General features: G+C 42.2%; 1 protein-coding gene across 1 annotated transcript; it reads right to left on the reverse strand.

Annotated features, from left to right (window-relative positions):
- Window positions 1-47: 47 nt before the first annotated feature.
- esyt1b (extended synaptotagmin-like protein 1b) lies at window positions 48-20,052 on the reverse strand. Its single transcript, XM_062399902.1, has 52 exons — window positions 19,405-20,052; window positions 17,945-17,986; window positions 16,845-16,979; window positions 16,666-16,739; window positions 16,120-16,192; window positions 15,931-16,020; window positions 15,698-15,753; window positions 15,432-15,552; window positions 15,160-15,336; window positions 14,848-14,930; window positions 14,595-14,643; window positions 13,967-14,056; window positions 13,721-13,816; window positions 12,424-12,495; window positions 12,234-12,320; window positions 11,969-12,118; window positions 11,680-11,793; window positions 11,420-11,596; window positions 11,192-11,277; window positions 11,056-11,104; window positions 10,396-10,485; window positions 10,216-10,311; window positions 10,052-10,123; window positions 9,845-9,931; window positions 9,606-9,752; window positions 9,192-9,298; window positions 8,890-9,067; window positions 8,600-8,776; window positions 8,432-8,514; window positions 8,153-8,201; window positions 7,974-8,063; window positions 7,684-7,779; window positions 7,367-7,438; window positions 7,054-7,140; window positions 6,820-6,966; window positions 6,545-6,681; window positions 5,904-6,024; window positions 5,734-5,822; window positions 5,379-5,502; window positions 4,780-4,956; window positions 4,597-4,679; window positions 4,257-4,305; window positions 4,076-4,165; window positions 3,829-3,924; window positions 3,662-3,733; window positions 3,480-3,566; window positions 3,233-3,379; window positions 2,982-3,124; window positions 2,180-2,311; window positions 1,962-2,064; window positions 1,627-1,676; window positions 48-844 (listed from the first exon to the last, which is right to left on the reverse strand). The coding sequence occupies exons 1-52, from the start codon at window positions 19,762-19,764 to the stop codon at window positions 817-819; spliced, it is 5,487 nt and encodes a 1,828-aa protein (XP_062255886.1). The 5' UTR covers window positions 19,765-20,052; the 3' UTR covers window positions 48-816.
- Window positions 20,053-21,502: the final 1,450 nt, after the last annotated feature.

Genomic DNA, 21,502 nt, shown 5'->3' on the forward strand with positions numbered 1-21,502 from the left:
TTTTTTTAAATTCAACCCCCCATAAAATCATTGCACGACACCATGAGTGGAGATCAGCAAAATCTGTTTATTTTTCCTCTGTCGACACACAGTATCTGATCCATGATCTTAGCAAATATACATAAAATCAAATACAGCACAATTTGATTGTAACACAGGTGCGATGTAACAGATGTCTTGTAGAAAAGAAAAACACACACAATTGTTTTCAAAAGCAAATTCAAACACAAATGCAGCAAAGCATCAAAAAATATATGTTAAACCCGATGTAAACCTGTCGTTTCAGATCCGAAATACTGAAAAAGCATTAGCATCCATGTGCAGCACACAACCACGGTCTAAAATGGCACTGCTCCTCTACTGAGAGAGTCTCAGATCAAACATTCTTGCAGCAGTAAAAATAGCAAAAATATAAACATGACTTAATTCTTTCTCTCCCTTTACTTCTTCCCTCTGCTCCACTCAATCTTTCAAACTAGTAATTCTTCATATAGTCAAGTAACCTTCATTCAAAATAAACATGCACTTTAACCTCAACTCCGCTACCTCAGCCGATTATCTTTGTGTCGAAGTGTGTGAGGACGTATCTTTGGTGAGAGTATTGATGTATGTGAATATGCAGTGCAGTCCACTTGTATATATTATACAGCATGTTGATACACAGAGAGCTGGGTGGATGCAGGTAAGGCTGCCACGGTGGCGCTGTGTGCAGAGGTGTGAAGGAGAAGGCATCAGTGTGAGTTGCAGCAATTGCACAATGCCAAGTTGAGCGATGACATCATCGTCCTCATCTTACGTCATCAGCGAGCAGAGCGACTATTCAGCGTCATCCTTCAGAGTGAACCTAGAATGAAGACAGCGACAGTCGGTCAATGGAAAACCAGTGACGATGATCCTGAAGTGCACAGTTCAATTATATCATAGACGCAGCGGCTCAGCGCTCCCTGATGTGTGTGTATGAATGGATGGTTTTTGAAGGTGCTGAACAGCAAATGAATGCAATTTTTGCATAGACATTAAAGCTTTCGGATTCTGAAACTCATCCATTCCAGAATGCTTCCATTCACTCCAGCGTCCATTTTTCAGCTGTACACGCATACATGCAAACTTCATATTTTAACTCTAGAGGTGAGCAGTTTCATAAATGTTTTTCTTTCCCACAAAGACAACTTGTAAACTATAGCAGTTTTTCAGACATCTGGGAAATTTCCAGACAGTTTCTCTAGTGTTTCACATATGAATCAGCAGATTGTTTGAGTCGGACTCTTTCACAATAACACGATAATATCCAGAACATCCAGGTGAGGGCTGGTGTCTGGTTTGAGCCTGCTGGAAGCAGGGCATTGCATAAAAAACAGTTTTTTGACAATAGCAATGGGCCATCGCCATAGGCTCTTGAGTATCATTAACTTTCCAAGGAGACATCTTTGTCTGCGTCCTCTACTTGTTTCACTCCTCTTTATCCTGAGATATTTGTATTCTACCAACATTTTCCGAAGGCTGGTAGGAAAACACCCTAAGTTGAATTAATGAATGATTGTCAGTGTTGGTTGTTTATTATTGTTATTAAATAGATAGAGAATAGATTTTTAAATGGAGTCTGACCGTTCCGTCCACTCTACTCACCATTCTGTGACGCCAAGAATCAGGTCAACTTCAGCCAACTCGATCTGCACCTGGAGAACAGGAATGACACAATGTTAACATGTATTTAGTGCCATCTTAAAATTATTAAGCTTCACATTGAGTGGATTTCAACACTGTTTCCCGATCTGTGTGTTTTTCGGGACTGGTTACTTGTGTCACTTGTGTATTTACCAACAAATGACTACTGGCAAACATATAAGTTATGTCAGAGTGTGTGGGATGCACTACTTTTTAATAAGTTGAAGTACAAGACCTCCTGTGGGTCCCATGCCACATTAAGGGGTGGTGTAAATACTGTCCAGTCTCAGACTGACCTGTCCAATCACATCACGGCTCCTGAACGAGGCAGAGTTATTTTTCACTGACACACTGAGGCACCTGAATCTGGTCTCCTCCAGCGGCAGATCATACTCAAACCTTAGAGAAAAGGCCAAAGATCAATAGACGTGAATACTTAAGCTAAAAAGGATCATCGCAGATTTAAAAAAAACATGAGTATGAATACAATGCAGTCAGTCAGTTAGCTGAGTACCTCTCCTTGTATTCTGGCTGCACGTCTCTTTTCTTCACTGCTGTCTTCCTCTTGGTGGCCTTGCTCTTGTCTGGCAGCAGCATGAGGGAGACGTAGCTGTCGACACCATCCTTTGTCTGAGGTGTCAGACCTCTGCACACAGACAAATAAATTAAAGTATATATTAAATAATTTATTCAAAGCATATTCCAAACATCCCAGCACATTAGAGCAGTAGAATATCTCTGTAGAATAAATACAGAGCAATGTGCAAATGTATGCACTTCTCATTTTCTCCACTTGAGGTTTTATCTTGTTTTCCTTAATATAAAAAACAAAACACTCACATAAACAAAAAAATACAACACACATCACACCCATCTTCAAATGAGCTCAGACTACCTCAGCACCACTGTGCTGTACTGCGGTTCATCAGCAAAAAAAATCCTCAGTCATTCAGTACAACAGCAGATTACACACTACAGTTACCACTCCCACCACTAGTATGAAAATCTTAATAATCAAAAGTATAATAATTATATCATCCACCACTAATAACTTAAATAACATCAACAATTTTGTTGGCAGCAGAGGAGCAGTGGCAATGATGGAAGGAAGGAATGCCAGGGGGCTCGTTCCATCTATTGGCAGGTTAAGGGTTCCCAGGGTACCCAGGTCGGGTTTTATCAACTATGTCCTCACTTTGTAAGTTCTTCTTCTAGAACAGTTTTATATATATACAGTATTTAAGCAAACTTACATATTCTGGGTTAAGTTAATTATATAAGAGGAGTAAACAAGCACAGTATTTTAGGAAACGCACTTGCAAGCATGGACGACCACAATGAGCTTCCTGTCCTGTGAGGAGTACGACAGCGACAGCTTCACCTGCCCAACTCCAGAGCCAGAGGCGGCACAGGGCAGAGTCCCTGCACTGATCATATCCCCCATCTTGGAATCCAAAATCTACGGAAACAGATTCAGCTTGGCATCACAGAAATCTTTGTTTTCTAGCAATAAAATACAACATTTGAATACTTGCATATGTGAGCGCAGATGTGTCTGCATCCTAACCTTGAGTTCAGCCCTCAGAAGGATTTGACTCGCGGGTCCGGCTCCATCCAGATGGAACCACTGGTCCAGGACCAGACTTGGCATTGCAAGAAGCTCCTTCATGGTAACAACCACAGATCCCATTGGCTGGTCCCAGCCACTCGACAACTGCAATGCAAGAGAGATAAATAATTACAGTTTCATTTAACACTTCTGCAAACAGCAGATTTGCTCTCTTCAAACAAACCAATGTTTAGAAATGTCTTGCCTTTACAACGAGCATCTGATGTTTAGGGTCACGGACCAGGAAGTAGAAAGACTCGCTCCACTCGGGACAGGTGCTGCGGTCACACAGCTTCTCAGAGGCGATGAAAAGAAAAGATATCATCACCACATTTCATACTGGATCAACTGGACTGAGTGTAGAGGACTGTGTGGGAGGATTCTCACTTTGGTTTTGTACGTTGTTTCACCCAGAACGAGCTCAGCACCCGCTTTGGGCTCCTTTCCACTTTTCTTCAACTGATCGGGCAGAGAGAGGCGCTCAGGTTTTATTACATGAGGACCGGTTTTCGTTAACTATTAAACAGCATGTGGGTAAACTGCAGGAAACTTACAGGTAATGATTTTGCCATCTCAATGTGGACAAAGAGCAGAGCAGCAGAGGCAACACCTTTGTTCTGAAACGACTGGAGAGTTTGAAGCTGCAGGACCTGCGGCAAGGAGAACAGCCGATTAGGCCTAGAAATAATGTTGTGATGAGAATAATGCTCCCTGCTCTCCTGGGTACACTTCAATAATCTGGATAGGCAGAGGTTAGTACTGAGTGGTAGATAAAATTGAAAACAAGGATTGTTGACCAACCTGGTCAAGATTGACTGAATGTGAAACTGTAGGAACCCACTCCAGTATCAGGTGAACCCGCCCAGACTTCACATCGTTCAGCGTGTACCACTGCAGCAGAGGCAAAGAGGAACGGAAACGTTAAATGAGGATATTAAACCGTTCACATGTTGTGAAATCTGATTATGAGTTAAAGACCAACCTGATCAGTGTACTGCGATCTGATGACCTCGTTCAGCTTTATACTAAATCTGTGAATAAGACAAAGGAAACATGTTTAATAGGATTTCAATTTCAATGTCTTGTCTCCAGATTTCCTGCACTGACACTGAGGTTTATTTTACCACTTAAATTATGAAAACAGCAGAAACACAACCAAATATGAGTTTTAAAACCAGAATATGTCCCAGTTTGCCAGTCCTCAATGAACCAGCTTCAGTGAAAAGAGTTTTTAGATCAATGAACAAAGGATCCTACATATGTTTTATCTTGGGTTTAATATAAGTTACTGATGAAAACTATGCAGTGATCAGGACACACACCTGCCCAGGAAGTCATCAGAATCTAGATCTTTATCAAACGCTTCAAACTTGATCTCCTGGACGCTGTTCCTGCTCAACACCGTCTGTTCAAAACAAACAAAAGGCCACAGTAAAAAAACTTAATACTGAACATACAACGAAACACAGACTATGTTGAGTATTTAAAATTAGAGCACTTCCTACCTCGTACATTTCATTCCACGTTGGGTTAAGATTCTCTTTTATAACATGACTCTTAAAGCTAACGGCACCTATGTTGATTTTGACGTAGGGGTCACTCTTGCCCTTCACCATGCCCCCCATCATGTTGTCCTTTGCCACCAGCTTCTCGGCCTCCAGCAGGTGAATCCTCAGCACCCCCTGCAGGATGAACATTGTAATTGACTTTAAAAAATACAGGAAGTGTTGGAGCTTTTAATGTGTTACTATAAACAGGACACCACCTAGAGCAAGAATATGAGTGGAGAAAATCATTAATTCTGTATGTCATGATTTTAGATCTTTCTCTACATATGCAATTCAACCTTTGTGGCCAAAATTACTGATATTCTTAATCTCCAAATATTTCCTAGAGCACCTGGTTGTTTCTTCTCGAGCAGAGGCTTATTGAAAATATTTCACTACATCAAAAGTAATACATTTTTAAATAGATATTACTGTAAAAGGTGAATTAACATTTATAATATAGATGCCTTTCCTTCAATGCTGTTTATCCAAATAAATTATGTTGTTTCCTGTCGTAAGGTGCTAGGTGGAAGCTTAACTTTCAGATCTAAACCCACCTCCTCCCCAAAGTCCTTGCTGGGGCGGGAGTGTGCTGGAAGAGTTGCTTTCAGCTCTGCTGGACCCAGGGTTTCAGCAGGAAGACCAGTCATCGTGGCGAAAGCAAGGCTATCTGGACCAGCACTACAGACACACACACGTGCACACACACACACACACACACACACACACACTCAGTGTGAAAAGTCATGATTCTTTGTGGTGGTCTGCAACTGCGACATGAAGGACTCCTGATGTAAATACAAAGTGCTGATTCTGGGGTAACAAAAACAAAATGGTTATGACTTTCAGCTGATTACCAACAGATCCCTCTAAATCCTACACACTGGACCTTTAAGACAACGTGGAGCTCACCCCATTGTTTGCTGTGGTTCAAAGTCTCCTTCCACCGATGTGTCTGATTGTGAGGTACGCTCCTCCCCATCTGTTGGTTCTCTCTCCAGCTGAGCAAAATCAAATCAAGGTTATGGAGGTGAAAAGAGACAGTACACAATAACAACTGAGTGACATGTGATGAAACTCACAGCAGCAGCAGAAGGGAATGTTTCAGGTGCAGTGTAAACGGCAGGTGGTTCAACAGGAGCCGCAGCAGCGGGTGTTTCTGCTGCCTCAGGTTGTTTGGGCTTGTTGGATACAGCAACAGACCTGAACACACACACATATATATCATTTATATAGCTGTCACAAAACACCAGGCTATACTTTGCAATTAGAGTACATTTCCTGAGAAACTCCACCTTCCCATTGCTACAGTTACTCAGGTTTTCGCCTGTGTTTGTTTGTCTCTCCGTCTAACTGTTAGCAGGATTACACAATAACTACTGAAAAGATTACCATTGCACTTAGTGGAAGGATGCAGTATGGGTCAGTGGAGAACCCACTGGGATCTGGATCCGGGGGTGGATCCAGATGTTTTTTTCACTTTCTTTAACATTGCCATATTAGGCGACTGATATTCAGTGAGTACAATTTGGTGCAGAGCCAAAGTGATATTTAAATGTGGCTTCATAAGGGGACTGTTGGGCCTTGGTGGAGGTATGAACTCTACTGAGGGTCATTCTGGTTGCTTGTTTATTTCAAATGTGTATTAATTTGCTAACTCATAGAATAGAAGATATGCGTGAGACAAATTTGAATAGACACATGACTCCACCCAAACACTCACTCATGTGTTGGACGCTCTGAGATTTCTTCCTCTTCCCTCGCTGCTCTGAATGTCTTGTCAGAGCCGGTGACCATCTTTTCTTTCTCTGAACTAGTCACAGAGGGCTGTGGAACCTCAGTCATCCTTGAGTTCAGGATCTGTCAATGACACATTTCCGGTTGGTTATTCTGTGTATCAGAGACAATGGCGCCAGTACCCTGCGTCGGTGTGTATGTGTGTGTGTGTGTGTGCGTGTGTTTGTGTGTGTGTGTGTGTGTGTGTGTATTTTCGCTTACCTTGAGTTCGGCCCTAAGTAGAATCTCACTTTCAGGTAAAGCTCCATCCAGATGCATCCACTGGTCCAGGACAAGCTGTGGCTTGGTGAGCAGCTCTCTGACAGTAACAACCAGAGATCCCATTGGCTGGTCCCAAGCACTTGACAACTACCAGGGATCAAGGCACATTCATAAAGTCAGTCGGAGATTACGCTTTATTTTTACAGCAGGCTTTAGATAGTGTGTATAACTCACCTTCACTATGAGCATCTCCTTTTCAGGGTCCCGCACCAAAAAGTTGAATGCCTCACTCCACTGAGGAGATGAGGAGCGATCACAAACCTTCAAACAGAAGAAAAGGAGCAAATATAAAAATCCTATACAGCCCTTAAAGTTGTGTCTTTCTTCAGTCGTTATGCTGAGAGGAACCAAAGTTATGATTTTTTTAAATTCCACACATGGTATCTTTTTATTATTTACTCTGCAAACTTTTAGTCATTTACCAACACAATTGTTTAGTTACTTGTGTGTGATTGTGTGTTTTGGGTGTTTATTATCAGAGTCATACCTTGGTTTTGTAGGTTGTGTTTCCAAATACAAGTTCGGCCCCAGCCTTGGGCTCCTTTCCACTTTTCTTGAACTGGACACAGAAATACGTAACGCTTAACATTTGATGAATAGATTCAGTTCATTCTCTTCCCTTTCTTCTAAAAAATTCCTTATCTTGCTCTGCCAACAACATATAAAACAAATTATCAAGAGTTTGAAGTAATTGTCCACTTTATTCCAGTTGAGCATCTCTTCAGCAGCACATGTTTTCCAACAGTTACTTTCTATACCTCAGAGGCAGCACACTAACTGGTAACAAAATGACAAGGTACTCACAGGCAATGAGTGGGCTCTGTCCACATAGACAAAGAGCAGAGCTGCAGAGGAAACAGCCTTGTTCTTGTAAGACTGGAGAGACTGGAGCTGCATCACCTGCAGCAGTGAATTAACATCAAGAACCACATTACAGTGATTCATTACACTGGGGATGTGCACATTGAATCAGCTGAGCAGGTGAAGCTAATTGGTTGAGAGAGGAACAGGCACACAAATGATGAAGAATTAAATAACCCTATCCCATGATTGACAGCAGCAACCTGAACAAATCATAAAAATGTTGCACTAACTTGCTCCAGGCTGTTATCAGAGGACACTGCTGCAACCCACTCCAATATGAGGCGTACACGTCCAGACTTCACGTCACTCAGCGGGTACCACTGAGACAGAGATGTAAAGTACATTTACTGAGTCACAGCCTGTGATTACACCAGAGGAACACACATTCATACACAGTTATTAAACTCACCTTGTCTATGTACTGGGAACGGATGATGTCTGCGACACTGATTTTGAATCTGTTCGAAATGAAGAATAAAATACACATGTGTGAAGTACAGCCCCAAAAATACAAAATCTAAAGTATGAATAGTTCCTGATGCTGTTACAGTCTTGTTTTGGACTATAATAATACATTATCGAAAATACTCAGCTCTTCTTTTTTGTTTTCTCAAAATACGGCACATCATAATATTCAAGTGATACCAGTAACTGCTGTCTAGCTGGAAACCTCCACATTTGCCCTCACCTGCCCAGGAAGTCATCTTTGTCCATGTCTTTGTCGTATAGTTCCACTTGCACCTCCTGTCCCGACTGGGGCCTCAGCACCACCTGTGGCAGCAGAGGACAGTTGCTCCTGGTTATCAGTGTCATCTCAGATTATAAGAATTCAAATTGTGCAGTCGCCTCTACTCACCTCATACATTTCACTCCAGACTGGGTTGAGATTCTCCTTGATCACGTTACTCTTAAACGCAGAGTCTCCAACACTGATCTTTGCATAGGGGTCACTCTTGCCCTTTACCATACCGCCCATCATACTGTCTTTGGCAACCAGACTCTGGGCCTCCAGCAGGATGATTCTCAGCAGCCCCTACAAGAAGAGACCATTTAACTATATAAATAGATTGTGTACTTAATTAAACGTGATGGTGTCACATCCTCCTGCTTGTATCTGGTGCTGTAGATCACGATTAAGCAATGTACCTCACTGGCAAAGCTGAGGTCTGGAGAAGTATGGGGAGGTTGTGCCATGGCAGGGCTCGGTGGTTCTTCCACCTTCTCTTCAATCACCTCAGCTGCTGTTTCCTTTACGTCAACGTCTTCATGTGTAGTGACTGAAGAGACAATGGTCTCCACAGGAGGAGTGTCCACTGAACTGGACCTTGAATGTAGTTATGAGGGAAATTTAAGAGAGAATCGAGAAAGTGTGAGATGGACAGATGAATGGATGGACGAATGGATGGATTGACAAATGGATGGACGGATGGACGAATGGATGGTCTCACCTCAGCACTGTCTCTATCTCAGGTTTTCGCTGAGCAGGAGAGGGGTCTGATGCAGAAGTGAACTTGGCTTTATCAGTGGCACCAGGACATTTGGTGGGAATCAGCATCTGTAATTGAATTGGATATAAATTATTTCACTCTGTTAATCGGCATTGTAACAATCCTGACTGTAAATATCAATATCTGTAGATCAAGTATAAAATCTGAGAACTGACTCTAAAGCCACAAACTCCAAAGATACAGACATAAACAAAGACAAATATTATATGGAGTTACATAGAGCTAAACAAATACAAATACAAAGATTAATATGTTACAATTACATAGAGAGCAAAATAAACTGTGCAAATTACTGTAAGGGATAAAGATATGAAGAAAAAGAAACTTAAGCAGACATGACTTGAGTTCTCCCACCTTAAGTTCAGCCCTCAGGAGAACCCGACTGTCTGGTGAGGCTCCATCCAGATTGAACCACTGGTCCAGGACCAGCTCCGGTTCCGACAGCAGCTCTTTAATAGGAACCACCAGGGAACCAATGGGCATGGTCCAGCTGTGAGAGAACTGGAGAAACATAACAAAGTGGGAATGTTTGTAATCAGACATTTCAATATTTGCATCGGTGTTGTGATGAATAAGCAGTGAAGCCGTCCCACCTTGATAACAAGAACATCTTTTCTGGGATCTTGAACCAGGTAACAGAAAGCCTCATTCCACTGAGGGGATGTGCTGCGCTCACATACCTTTAGAACAAGTGTCAGAAAAAAGGGAGAACCTTCAAACTCAGTAATATCTGAATGAGTTCTGGAATTTCCCTTTGGGATACACTGAAGTGCTCCGTCTATTTATTTCTGGTGCCTTACTGTCGTTTTGCGAGACATTTCTCCGAGAGTCACCTCTGCTCCCACTTTAGGATCTTTTCCACTCTTCTTCACCTGCAAAGAGATAGAACAGACAATTATGTTCTTTGTGGTTTTACTGCTTTAACCCTGCATTTAATCCTGTACGGCACTCTCTAAGGCCTCACTGGTAAACCATCTGCTTGCTCGATATACACAAACAGGAGACCGGCTGAGGGAACGGCTTTGTTCTGGTAGGACTGTCTGGAACGGAACTGAAGAACCTGAAGACACAGGCAAGAGAAGAGTGAATGTGAATCGAGCAAAACACAGAGAATCCATCAATGACTTGATCTGAAAGTACTGACCTGGTCCAACCTGTCGGACTCTGAGGATGTTGGCACCCATTCCAGCACCAGGTGGAGTCGACCAGATTTCACGTCACTGAGAGTGTACCACTGAGAAACAAAGAGGAACCGTGTTAATGTGGCTTATCAAGTTTCTGCAGGTTTCAACAAGTTTCATCTGAGACCTTTTTGAAGAAGTAGGCACATGGAGAATAACCGTGGATATGCTCATAACAAACTACAGTATGTGTCTATGTTGGTCATGTGAGCAGTTTTATTACCGTATGCTTATATATGTATCATTAAGAGAGAACTGCAACACAGAACAATAGAATCTCTGCATATTACCAAAACATTTATTATAAAAACAACTAATTTTAAAGAGCGACAGATAAGTTTAATGAATGTGAACATAATAAAGAACTATACCTAAATATTTTTAAGCGCTAGTACATAATACTTTAACATATTCAAGACCTTTTAAGGCCTGAGTTAAGATCATTGATTTAAACATTATTTTTATTCCACCTCTGTGCTAGTTATTTCCCCGTTTTTCTAGAACTCGAAATGTCTCTGACCAATCTTTGTTTACTTTCGGTTCAATGTCCACTTGCTGTGCTGCTTTTCCCTCATTCTAACCACATGACTAAAACCATCAACGGTGTGTTTGAAGTATCTCACCTGATCAGTGTACTGGGAATCAATGATGTCCTTCAGACCAATCTTCAACCTGTGTGTCAAGACATATGACATACTGTATGAATGCATCTTCCTGAATCTAATTAACGCATGTGACACATTAATAATACGCAGCTACCTTCCCATGAAGTCATCCTTCATGTCCATGTCTTTATCAAACATTTCCACAACCAGGTCCTGGCCTGGCAGTTGTGTTAGAACCACCTGAAGGGAGAACACAGTCACAATCTTTCAAACCAAAGTATACAACACATTTTTAAATGCATGCAAACACTACATTTTCCCAGCAATCAACATTAAGTGGAGCGTTAAATCTATTTTCTTTCCATGACTTCCCGTGATTTACCTCGTACATCTCATTCCATGTGGGGTTCAGATTGCCCTTGATGACATGACTCGTGAAGGTTTCGCCCCCAACGTTGATCTTGACGTAAGGATCACTTTTCCCTTTCACCATTCCTCCCATCAGGTTGTCTTTCGGAACAAGATTCTGACCTGCCAACAGGTGAATCCTGAGCACTCCCTGAAAACAATGACCAACTTTAAAATATGTACATGTGCAATAGACTGTTCCAACATGTACATATATACACTGTCATCTGTTACCTCTGTGGCAAAGCTCGGATGAGGGGAGCTCTGTTGTGGCAGCTGTTTGGAAAGTCCAGCTGCCAGACCAGATGACACATCTGCTCCAATATGTTCCTCATCAAACCACAGGAGCTATTGTGCAGTGGAAAAAATAAGAGATAAAGTGCGACTAAAATCACAGAATTCATTTCCAGTTGTGACCCCAGTTAACACTTCTACTTTGTGCTTTCACTTTTGTGTATTTACTTTCTTAATTTCTTCGTGTAATGCAGTGAAGGATTGGTCATTTGGTCTATTTGTGATTTACCCTGAGAACTGTATTGATATAGATGCGACTGGCTGATCCAGAATTGTCCAACTGGAACCACTGGTCCAGAGAAAGATTGGCGTTGGACAGCAAACGGGACAAAGGGATGGTCAGACTCCCCAAGGTCTGCACACGGTCGGCGTCCTTCACCTGGTGCATTTTAAATGAAGAGAAAATCCAAAATAAGACAACAACCAGTATGTCTATCAGAATGCCTGACTTAAAAGTTTATTCCAGATCAGTTAGTGAGCTTTTGAGCTGTTACCTGAATGTCTATGTCCTGCTTGAGTGGATTGTGGATGAAGAAGGTAAACGCTTCCTCCCAATCTGGATTAACAGTTGTGTAACAAGTCTAAAGGCAGGAAGAGACCGTAGGGGGGATTATAATTAGACGTTCAAGATTCACATCAAATCAAAATAAAAACAGCACAATTGTATTTTCTCATTAGAAATACCTTGCTCTCTCTCGTGACATCCTCCACAGACAACTGCACCATGGGATTGGGCTCTTTATTTCCCTTCTTCATCTAAAAGATGCACAGTATTAGACATAGAAATGTTCCTTTACAGTCACCAGCATCAGATATTCCTCTGATATTGATATATACTGATAGAGCTCACACATCTATATACCAATCCAAAACCTCATCTTTAAATACATTTTTTCCCCCAATCAGGTTAAAGTGCAGATTTTTTTGCCAGGAAATCACTTCTTGTTTGCTGCTTCAAATCGGCATTTGCACTGTTCTGCCACTGGAGTAGGCCGTGTAGCATTAGCCACAGCTAACTATAATGTCAGAAGTCTAGCAAGTAAAAAGGCGACAAGAACCATATGCAATACTACCCCGTATGCAAGGGGTGGCACTAGTGTGTAGCCAATTTATTTCTAGATTTATTAAGTATAAGTTGGAGTTACTCTGTATCCTACTGTTAATTTATTGTCTTTAATGTCTATTAACTCTGGCTTCCCCTTAACTATTACTATTTAAAGGAATTTATTATGTATTCCTGTTTTTTTTCCAGTTCTGACTGTAAACCTAGAAAATAAAATACATCCAATGACATTCATTCTCCTGGGCTAGGCAATACAATGATAGCAACCATCACTTCTATACAGTGTTATTATCCTTGAGCGGTTAAAATGCATTATATATGTTTTTTAATGCACCTGTATCTGACTGATACTCGGTATTGGCTGATATGTCCAGGTATCAGAATCTGTATTTAAAAGGGGGAAATGGTACCAGAACATCTCTTAATAGACAAATATGAAAACACAGTGAGGCATGTGAACAAAGACTTCCTCTGTTTCCAAGAGCAGAGCTAAAATGACCTCAGCCCTTCTGACAACACATGATTTATGTGAATAATAGTGTTTCACAGGCTGCCATAGTAACAGCAGTAATAATAAGAGCCCCGTGCTGCTTGGCATAATCAGGAAGTAAAGATTTGCCCCGAGAGAAACCACAAAGCGTGAGCTACATTCCGAGGATTCAGTCAATGCTTCTGCCTTTAGTATGAGATATGAATGCAGAAATGAGCACAGCAGGAACTATGTGTTCGACAGTCCTGGATAAAGTTAGCCCCACTCCGCACTGCACTGGAGGGGAACAGGGTTAGAGGACAAGGCACCAACAATGTGGAATGTTTAACAGATGGCAGTTACTGCACTGCTTCAAGTGTGACCACACACAGGAAGCCGCTCAGAGCTGAGCATGCACACGGTGGCACACACAGAGACATTTGACTCACAGGAAGTGCCTCAGCCTTGTCCAGATACACAACCAAGATGGCAGAAGACGGTGGATCGGCAGTCTTACTAGTCACACTCTCGTTTCTCTTTAGGATCTGGGAGGGAATTGAACAGAGATTTGTATAAAGTGTAATTGTGTGAGAAAATAAAAGAGGGGATGAGTGGCATACAAAGATCCACTGTGGGTACAGAGGGTAATCACCTAAGGGGAATTAACAGTATCACTGGAAAGAAGTGACTCAAACCTGCTCTAGTCGTTCGCTGCTGGGCAACAAGGTCAACCACTCGAGTCGGAAATGAACCCGTCCTGACGTGGTGTCCTTCAGAGTGAACCACTGGGGAAACAGACACAGACACACATTTACTATCCACACAGTAAATTCAGCGTGGCACAGCAAAAAAAACACTTTCAGTCCCTCATCTTTTTTAGTAGTGAGAAAACATTTTTAGAATTCTTACCTACAGAAATATAAAAAAAAACTAGCTAATCTGAAGATATTTGATCGCGATGCTAAAACCAAACCAAAACAGCAATCACTGTTCATGCAGCTATGCTTATGTTTTATGTTTTTGTAATTTGATATAATTACTTTGCCCATTTGATCATGTCCCTTTCTCTGTGTGCGTGTGTGTGTGTGTGTATTAGATTAATAAATAATTCTATTATAACCATGCGTTGTGATCTTCCTACATAAGAAAAGCCTAACAAGGGACAGGGATTGCGAATTAGCCTGAGCTAGAAATCATGTTTATCCTGCACCTGCAACCTGTTACTATGTTTCTCTATATTAAACGAACTACTAATAAATACATTTCAAGACTTTGCTTATACAAAAGAATATTGTGAACGATATGAAAACCTTCTTTACTCACATCATCAACAAATATGGATTTCTTCACAATCCCCAAATCCAGTTTGGCCCTGTATGAAGGAAGAGTGTAAGGCGGAATTACTAAAAGACAAATGTTATGCTGAAGACACAATGATCATAGCATACATTTTTATAAATTAATTGATTGTTACAAAATTAAACATTTCCCCATTGACCATGAAAAGTGGCAGATGAAATGTGGCAATGTCAGATTCAACATTGGCGCACAGAAGACATGAACGATGTATATGTACCTGCCCAGGAAATCATCCTGGTCTGGGTCTTTGTCATATACCTCCACCTCCAACTCTTGACCAGGCACTTCATGGACAATAACCTGATGCACCAGACACACATAAGGACATGAAGACGCACAGAACGGACTGAGTGGATGCTGGCTACGGCCTAATGAATGTAAATGAACAGTCTCAAAACTCAAATACAGAACAAGGTGAAATGACACATGAAATCCATGAAAAACTAAGAATATTTCCACCCCTGTGTGCGCAGAATAATACCAACACAGATTCCAGCCTTTCCTAATTAAAACTCTTCATTCTCCTTACCTCATACATCTCCCCCCACTTGGGAGAGTCTGTGTTGTCAACGTGAGGGGAGGTAAAGGTCTGAGGGCCGACTCTCAATATGGCGTAAGGGTCAGACAAGCCGGCCATGACCCCTTTCACATAGTTGTCCTTTGCTGCGAGATTCTGTGCCTCCACCAGGTGGATGCGTACCACACCCTGAGAAAGAAAAAGAGGGTGTAAAGTATAATATATTGGTGTTGCTGAGATGTGAAATAAAATCTATATCTCAAAGGTGCACGTTCAGGCTTTACCCTTGGTAAAGGAGAGCGTAGTTGGGCCACATGCAGGCCAGGAACCAGGGGGACAACCAGGCGGTTGGGCAAAACCAAGAAGGAGGCAATGGCATCCATAATCATGCTGTCTGACATGACACTGAGACCAAGGAGGAAGTAGTGTCAATGAAAACTGCCTGCATAATTTATTCATCCCTGTGTAATACAATCCACAGGGAAATCAAATACTTACTGTTAAGTTACTAATGTGTAAACCTAAGTTACGTTTTTTCAGCATGACTCACTTCAGTCCAGGGACGTCCAACAAATTAGTCATTCCCGTCCAATTAATGTCCAGTTTCTAGGAAGAGATTTAGACAGAAGGATTGACTCTGCAGCAAATCAATCACGACTGATAAGAAATCAATGGCAGGAAATGTATATGAGGCTAAACTGAGAAATGTGATGGGGACAGGAATCTGGGTTTAAGTCCACAACAAGAAAAGTACACATAGAGGTGCTTGTAAAATGGACTTACGGGTCTGCGGATGAAAAACATGGTGACGGCGCCCACTATGGGCACATCTCCAATCAGAGGCTCCAGAATCACCCTCATCATCCCATGAAGCTAGAGGCGGAGAAGATGCTTTTGAAATGTCTGCTAAGTAAACCCATGAGCTTTATGTGAACATCTTCTTAAATAATAATACAGCTCAATAAGACATACCTGTATTCCTTTGACTCCAGCCTTGCAGAAGTATCTTTTCACCTCAACATTGATCTCCACATTACCAACATAGCTGAAGATAAAAGAAGCAAAGTGTCACATATCGTAGAACCTTCTGGAAGCTGTAAAACAGGAGAGACGGTGACTAAGGCCCTGTTCAGACCTGATATTGTAAACCACTCTGAGAGATCCAATCACAAGTGATCAGCTCTAACAACGTGTGGTTTTAAAATCGACCTGAATGTGTCTCCAGGATCTCACTTCCCCGCTCTATATGTAAATAAGCAGGTATTTAATTTGTGTATAATAATGTTTTAACCAAGTCTGATTTTACAGATGTATCTATTGTCCTTGGGTATTTGAGTGTGTTTGTGTGTGTGTGTGTGTGTGTGTGTGTGTGTGTGTGTGTGTGTGTGTGTGTGTGATTGTGTATGTGTGTAACCACAAACAAAATGATATTGATTAATTGTGAGACTGTAGCAAGTCAGATAATTTCAGTTCTGACTGGGGTCAGACAAACACAAAGAGCAAAGCATGACCCTTCACCTGATATACAGATCTAGCAGGACTTGACCCTTGTCGTTCTCTGTGTGTGCCTTGATCCCTACAACCTTCATGGCCTGCAGAAGACAGAGAGAACATTTGTTTGCACATTAAGTGCTGTAAAGAACATGCAGCATTTGTGTGAATCTTAAGTCTGCCTCATATTATAGTAAAGCTCTCACCTTGTCTCCCATGTCCACTTTTGTGAAGCTGAGGGTCTGCAGGTGGGAGCTTGAAGCCCGGATGGATGGAGCGATGGTTTCCACCAGCAGCTTCTCCAGGTACTGGCCGACGAAAGGCCACACCTGCTGCAGCACCTGGTCAGGTCGCCAAGCACAAGGTTGTAAGAGAGAAGATATATAATATACATCCCTGTTGTTTTCAACCAGTAAGTACACTTAGTAATTTTAGCCATGTACGTTGCAACAAAACTAATTGTCAGAGACTTTGGCTTCCTCAGGCAATAACAGAGGAAAGACAGAGACAGCTGTGGCCAGTTGAGTTTCCTCAGCTGTTTGTCTTCTAATGTGCAAATGTGTGTGCAAGATATTAATGATGCTATCTGAATGAAGCTGCTATTTTCCATTTCTACAGGGGATAGAACAAAGCAGGGACAGTGTTTAGTTTGGGTGCTTGTGTGACTGTGGAAAAAATAAAAAAGCAGAGTTGGTTACTGTCTGGCATAAGCAGAGAGTGAGTCATCAGCCGCCTGCTCCTGAGTAGGACGAAGCCTGAGCAACAGTGGAATCTGCTGACCTCCCCCTCCAGGGAAAAGTCTCAAACCTCTGCTTCATCTAGTCAGATCTCGTGGTCCTGTCACCACGAAAACGTATATCTCTGAATCTCTACATCACCCTTGTCTGTCTGAGAGATCGAGAAGGTTGGAGGCAGGAACAATAGCTGCAGGTTTTATTTAGTTTTACAGGGACTGGGCAGCTCCTCCCCCTTCCTGTATGCTAGTCTGTAATGAAATGGAAATGTTGAGAGGGCGCCCTGGCACTGGGCCTTCTCTCTGCAGCACAGACAGAATGGCTACACGAATCAGGGGGGATGGGCCTTTTTTCTGGGAATGTGGAAGCAACAGAGGGAACGCTACCCTCAGCTAGCATCAGCTATTAACCAAACACACACTACCTCATGTCATTCAGCACGACAGCTGAGCTATCGAATGGGCAGACGTGTGTCTGTGCTGTAGGCTTAACAAAGGAGGGATAAACATTATCTTTGTGTAACGTCATTGGCTAAAAAGATGTCGTGAAATAGGAAACTGATAATATTTTACCTTATTCAGCCACTCAACTTTCTCAACGTCTGGGAAGTTGACCTACAGTAACAGGAAGACATACAAAGAGGATACAACCATTAAGAATAGAGCATGATAATCATTACCATCACAACACTTTCAGGAAATGATTCAGCGATACCTGATGCACATCTGGAAAGTTATCAAGAGCCCATTGCCTTGTGCACCAGGTGTAAATATTTCCAATAGGAAAAAGCGAAGAGGTGCAGCATCTGTCATTTTAAACATCTCTTTGAATGATGGAGGTGCTATTACATTGTTTATCTTTGCAAGTCACTTCTCCAGTATGAGTGCTTCCAATCTCTTTTTATATTTTATTCATAATGCTAACAGAGGGCATTTGTTGTGCAGTACTGGACAACAACATGGAGAGGACCCATTTTTCATAATTGACTGAGTGTGCATGCTGTCTGGTTATGTAAGCAATTACTGAACCAACACAGGAACCTTGTTTGGGTGTGGCCATAACACAGAGTGAAAAGCAGACCCATGTGGGTTCCAGCATTTCCATGATTGGTGCATGTCTTACTAATTTTCCAGCGATCTTTAATTAAAAAGAATTTGATCCTTTAATTGTCCCTGAACTGCTCCAATTTACTTTTAGAGAAGTTTAGTCACAAAATACACACTCACACTCACGTATTAGAGGAAATCCTGGGAGAACAAAGTACTATGTGACAAAAAGGAACTACTGCGTGTGTGCACGTTTGAATGAGGACCTAAATTCCAGCAGGAAGAGCATTTCTGAAAGACTGAATCTCACTGTATGTGGGGATGTTATTTAAGGATGTTACTGTTTTCTCTGGAGACCCTGGACAATTATGTGATTCCATAGCAGCTAAAAATAGCTGAGTTACTGGAAACCATTCTTTATCATAGTTGTTCTCAATTAGGGGCCCTTGGAGAATTCTATTGAAATGATCAGGATTAGGAGTGGGACGATATATCTTCCAATGCACTTTACCTCTGAAGGGGCATTTTGTATACTACTTCAGTTAGATGGATATCAAGATGCATTGTTATATTATTGTCTTATAATATGTCAATTATTGCTGAGCAGATGTATCGTTATAAATTCTTGATCGCGGGCCATGTATTGTATCATATCAAGAGTTACCCGGCGATTTCCACTTCTGTTTTGACAAGTTGAAAATATTTTCTATTATATTGTACTTACACACAACTAAGTAGAAGTGTAAGAACAAGTTATGTCTAATTATTCCAAGGGACGCACATTAGGGGGGTCCCTAGATTGTTTTCTATCTCCTGGGGGCCCTTGGCTGAGAATCCACTGGGAACCTATGTTGATCAGGCACATGTGTCTGTGACGCTGTGGTTTAAGGGTGTTTATGTGAGGTGGGGTCGGGTCACGGTTGGCTCAGGGTGGTGGCTGTGCTGTCAGGTTAAAAACACTCTGTTGTTGTGTGCTCGTGTCTCACCCACGCAGGGAGGTCCCTCTTGATCCTGGACACTTTCATGGACGTGTACTCCTGCTCGTGGTCCTGCAGCTGGATGGCGCACTTCAGGCGCGCCTCCTTGGCCTCTCGGGCGTGCTTCCACCCGGTGTAGACCATCATGCCGAACACCAGCAGGCTGGTGCTGACCCGGTAGTACCCGGCCAGGTAGACGGGCAGCAGGGCCCCGAGGCATTTCCCGAAGGTCCAGAGAACCGCGACGGCGCTGATCCCCTTCGAAGCCGGAGCGTCGAGCGTGGCAACCGTGCTCGGTGCCTTCTCCTCGGTGTGGCTCGGACCCTCGGCGCCCTTGGGTTCGCTCGACTCTGGTTTGTCGCTTTGCATTATGGATTAAAAAAATTAAGAAACCCCCGAACCTAACGAAAGCGCTTCTGTGTTGTTGTGAATCCTGACTTTAAAAAGCGGACTTTACGCTCACTCCACCGTCACATCCCTAACGTCGGCCACCCACCGTAGGAACACGAGTTCTCCCGGTAACTCAGATCACCGCCCCCGCGAGTCGCATCTTCTTCTAACGGGGTTTAGAAGTGGTTTTATTGTTGTTGTGAGTTTCGGTAGTTTTCACAGACTGATCCCAGCTCGAGTCTCCTCAGCCTGTCCCGTTATCTGATGAGAACACGCCCACTGCCACTAAAATAGCTGCATCTTTGACTCTTTCACTGCTGAGGCAAGTCATCCAATAGCCTGAGACGATCCACCGCAGCATGACTGTACTCTGATGTTCCACTGCGAGGGGGCTTTATAAGGCTGGATGTTGTTAAACCCAACATTCATCATGTGGATTCATCATGTATTCTCTGCAAGAAATACATTTGTTCCTGAACATTGCTAACCCTGTCCTCTGCAACTCCCCCATACATAAACTACATCTACCATTGCACTATCAAAATGTTGTTCAGAGCAACTTCTCCTGTGATCTTTCACTCATTCAAAATGACTGTGGAAAGTGTTCAACTCAAAATCCCAAACTAGTAAAAAAGAAAAGGCATTTAGAAAACTTATCTTTCAGTGTTATGAAAGTGATACAAAAAATTACTGGATCCATGTCAAACTTGAGTGGGTTCTTTCTTGGTGCTCGACACGTCCTTCCACCGAGTTCCGTGGGAGTTCTTTCTGCAGATTTTGTGTGATCCTGCAGACAAAGAAACAAACACATGGAGATGGCTGCAAACTTCCCCTCAGCTATAGCGATGGAAGGAGTACCCACTTTTCTCACAGTGGGAAAACTGGAGTATTTCAAATTTTTTGCAATAAATGCAATTAAAAAAAATATCATACTCTGCTCATTTATCCTCTTCATACGTTGTGGTAGAAACACAAAGTCCCTTTTAAAAGTCCCAAAACCCCTCAAATATTATCCAACTATTTTGATATCAAACTGATTTTGAAATAATTGTAGCTAAAATGTTTAGCTTTTTCCACTCATATTTTCTGTTCTAATAAGGTATCATCTGCTCTGCTTTTCAGCAAATATTTGTACTTCTCTTTTCTCTCACACATCTTTCACCTCACACACACAAAAAAGAAATGTGTTCTCTTTCACACAATGTGCTTCTTGACGCAAGCAAGCAACCACATATTCTTATTTTCTGCAAATTCAATTTATGCTCAGCTGTCTCAGGCAAAGCTTTCATGCATTTTCAACATGACTCAACAAAGCACTACAGCGTTCACACTGCAATATAAGAATTTCCAACTTCAAATGTGGATGTCATTGTCTATCAAAAGGTACATTTACCTGTCTGGTGGTGCGCAGAACAGCTTTATTCGGATGGGACAATACTGTGAAATAGCCATGTAGCTACTGCTTGGTCAAACTTGTTCTGCTGCCTCAGTCGTCTTGAAAACAGCAGAGTGTGCACTCTCCTCTCTCCCTTAATCCGGTGTGAGCGAACAGGCCCCTGCAGGATGAAATCATACCCAGTGCTTGTGGCAAACAAACACCAAATGCTCCACTTGTTTGAAGAGTCACACGGATGTGAAGCTACTGTAGAGACAAGCGATTATACTTAAGTTTACACAATATGACCCCACCCAGACAGCTCAAGCAATGGGACGGTAA

This window comes from Platichthys flesus, chromosome 2 (genome assembly GCF_949316205.1).
Source record: "Platichthys flesus chromosome 2, fPlaFle2.1, whole genome shotgun sequence".
Taxonomy (NCBI): domain Eukaryota; kingdom Metazoa; phylum Chordata; class Actinopteri; order Pleuronectiformes; family Pleuronectidae; genus Platichthys; species Platichthys flesus.

Coding starts and splice junctions, on each gene's coding strand:
- esyt1b (XM_062399902.1), bottom strand. CDS start 19,764: ATGCAAAGCGACAAACCAGAGTCGAGCGAACCCAAGGGCGCCGAGGGT. Junction 16,021..16,119: donor CTGGAGTCAAAGGAATACAG/GTATGTCTTATT, acceptor CTCCGCCTCTAG/CTTCATGGGATGATGAGGGT. Junction 3,925..4,075: donor ATTCAGTCAATCTTGACCAG/GTTGGTCAACAA, acceptor TCCTTGCCGCAG/GTCCTGCAGCTTCAAACTCT.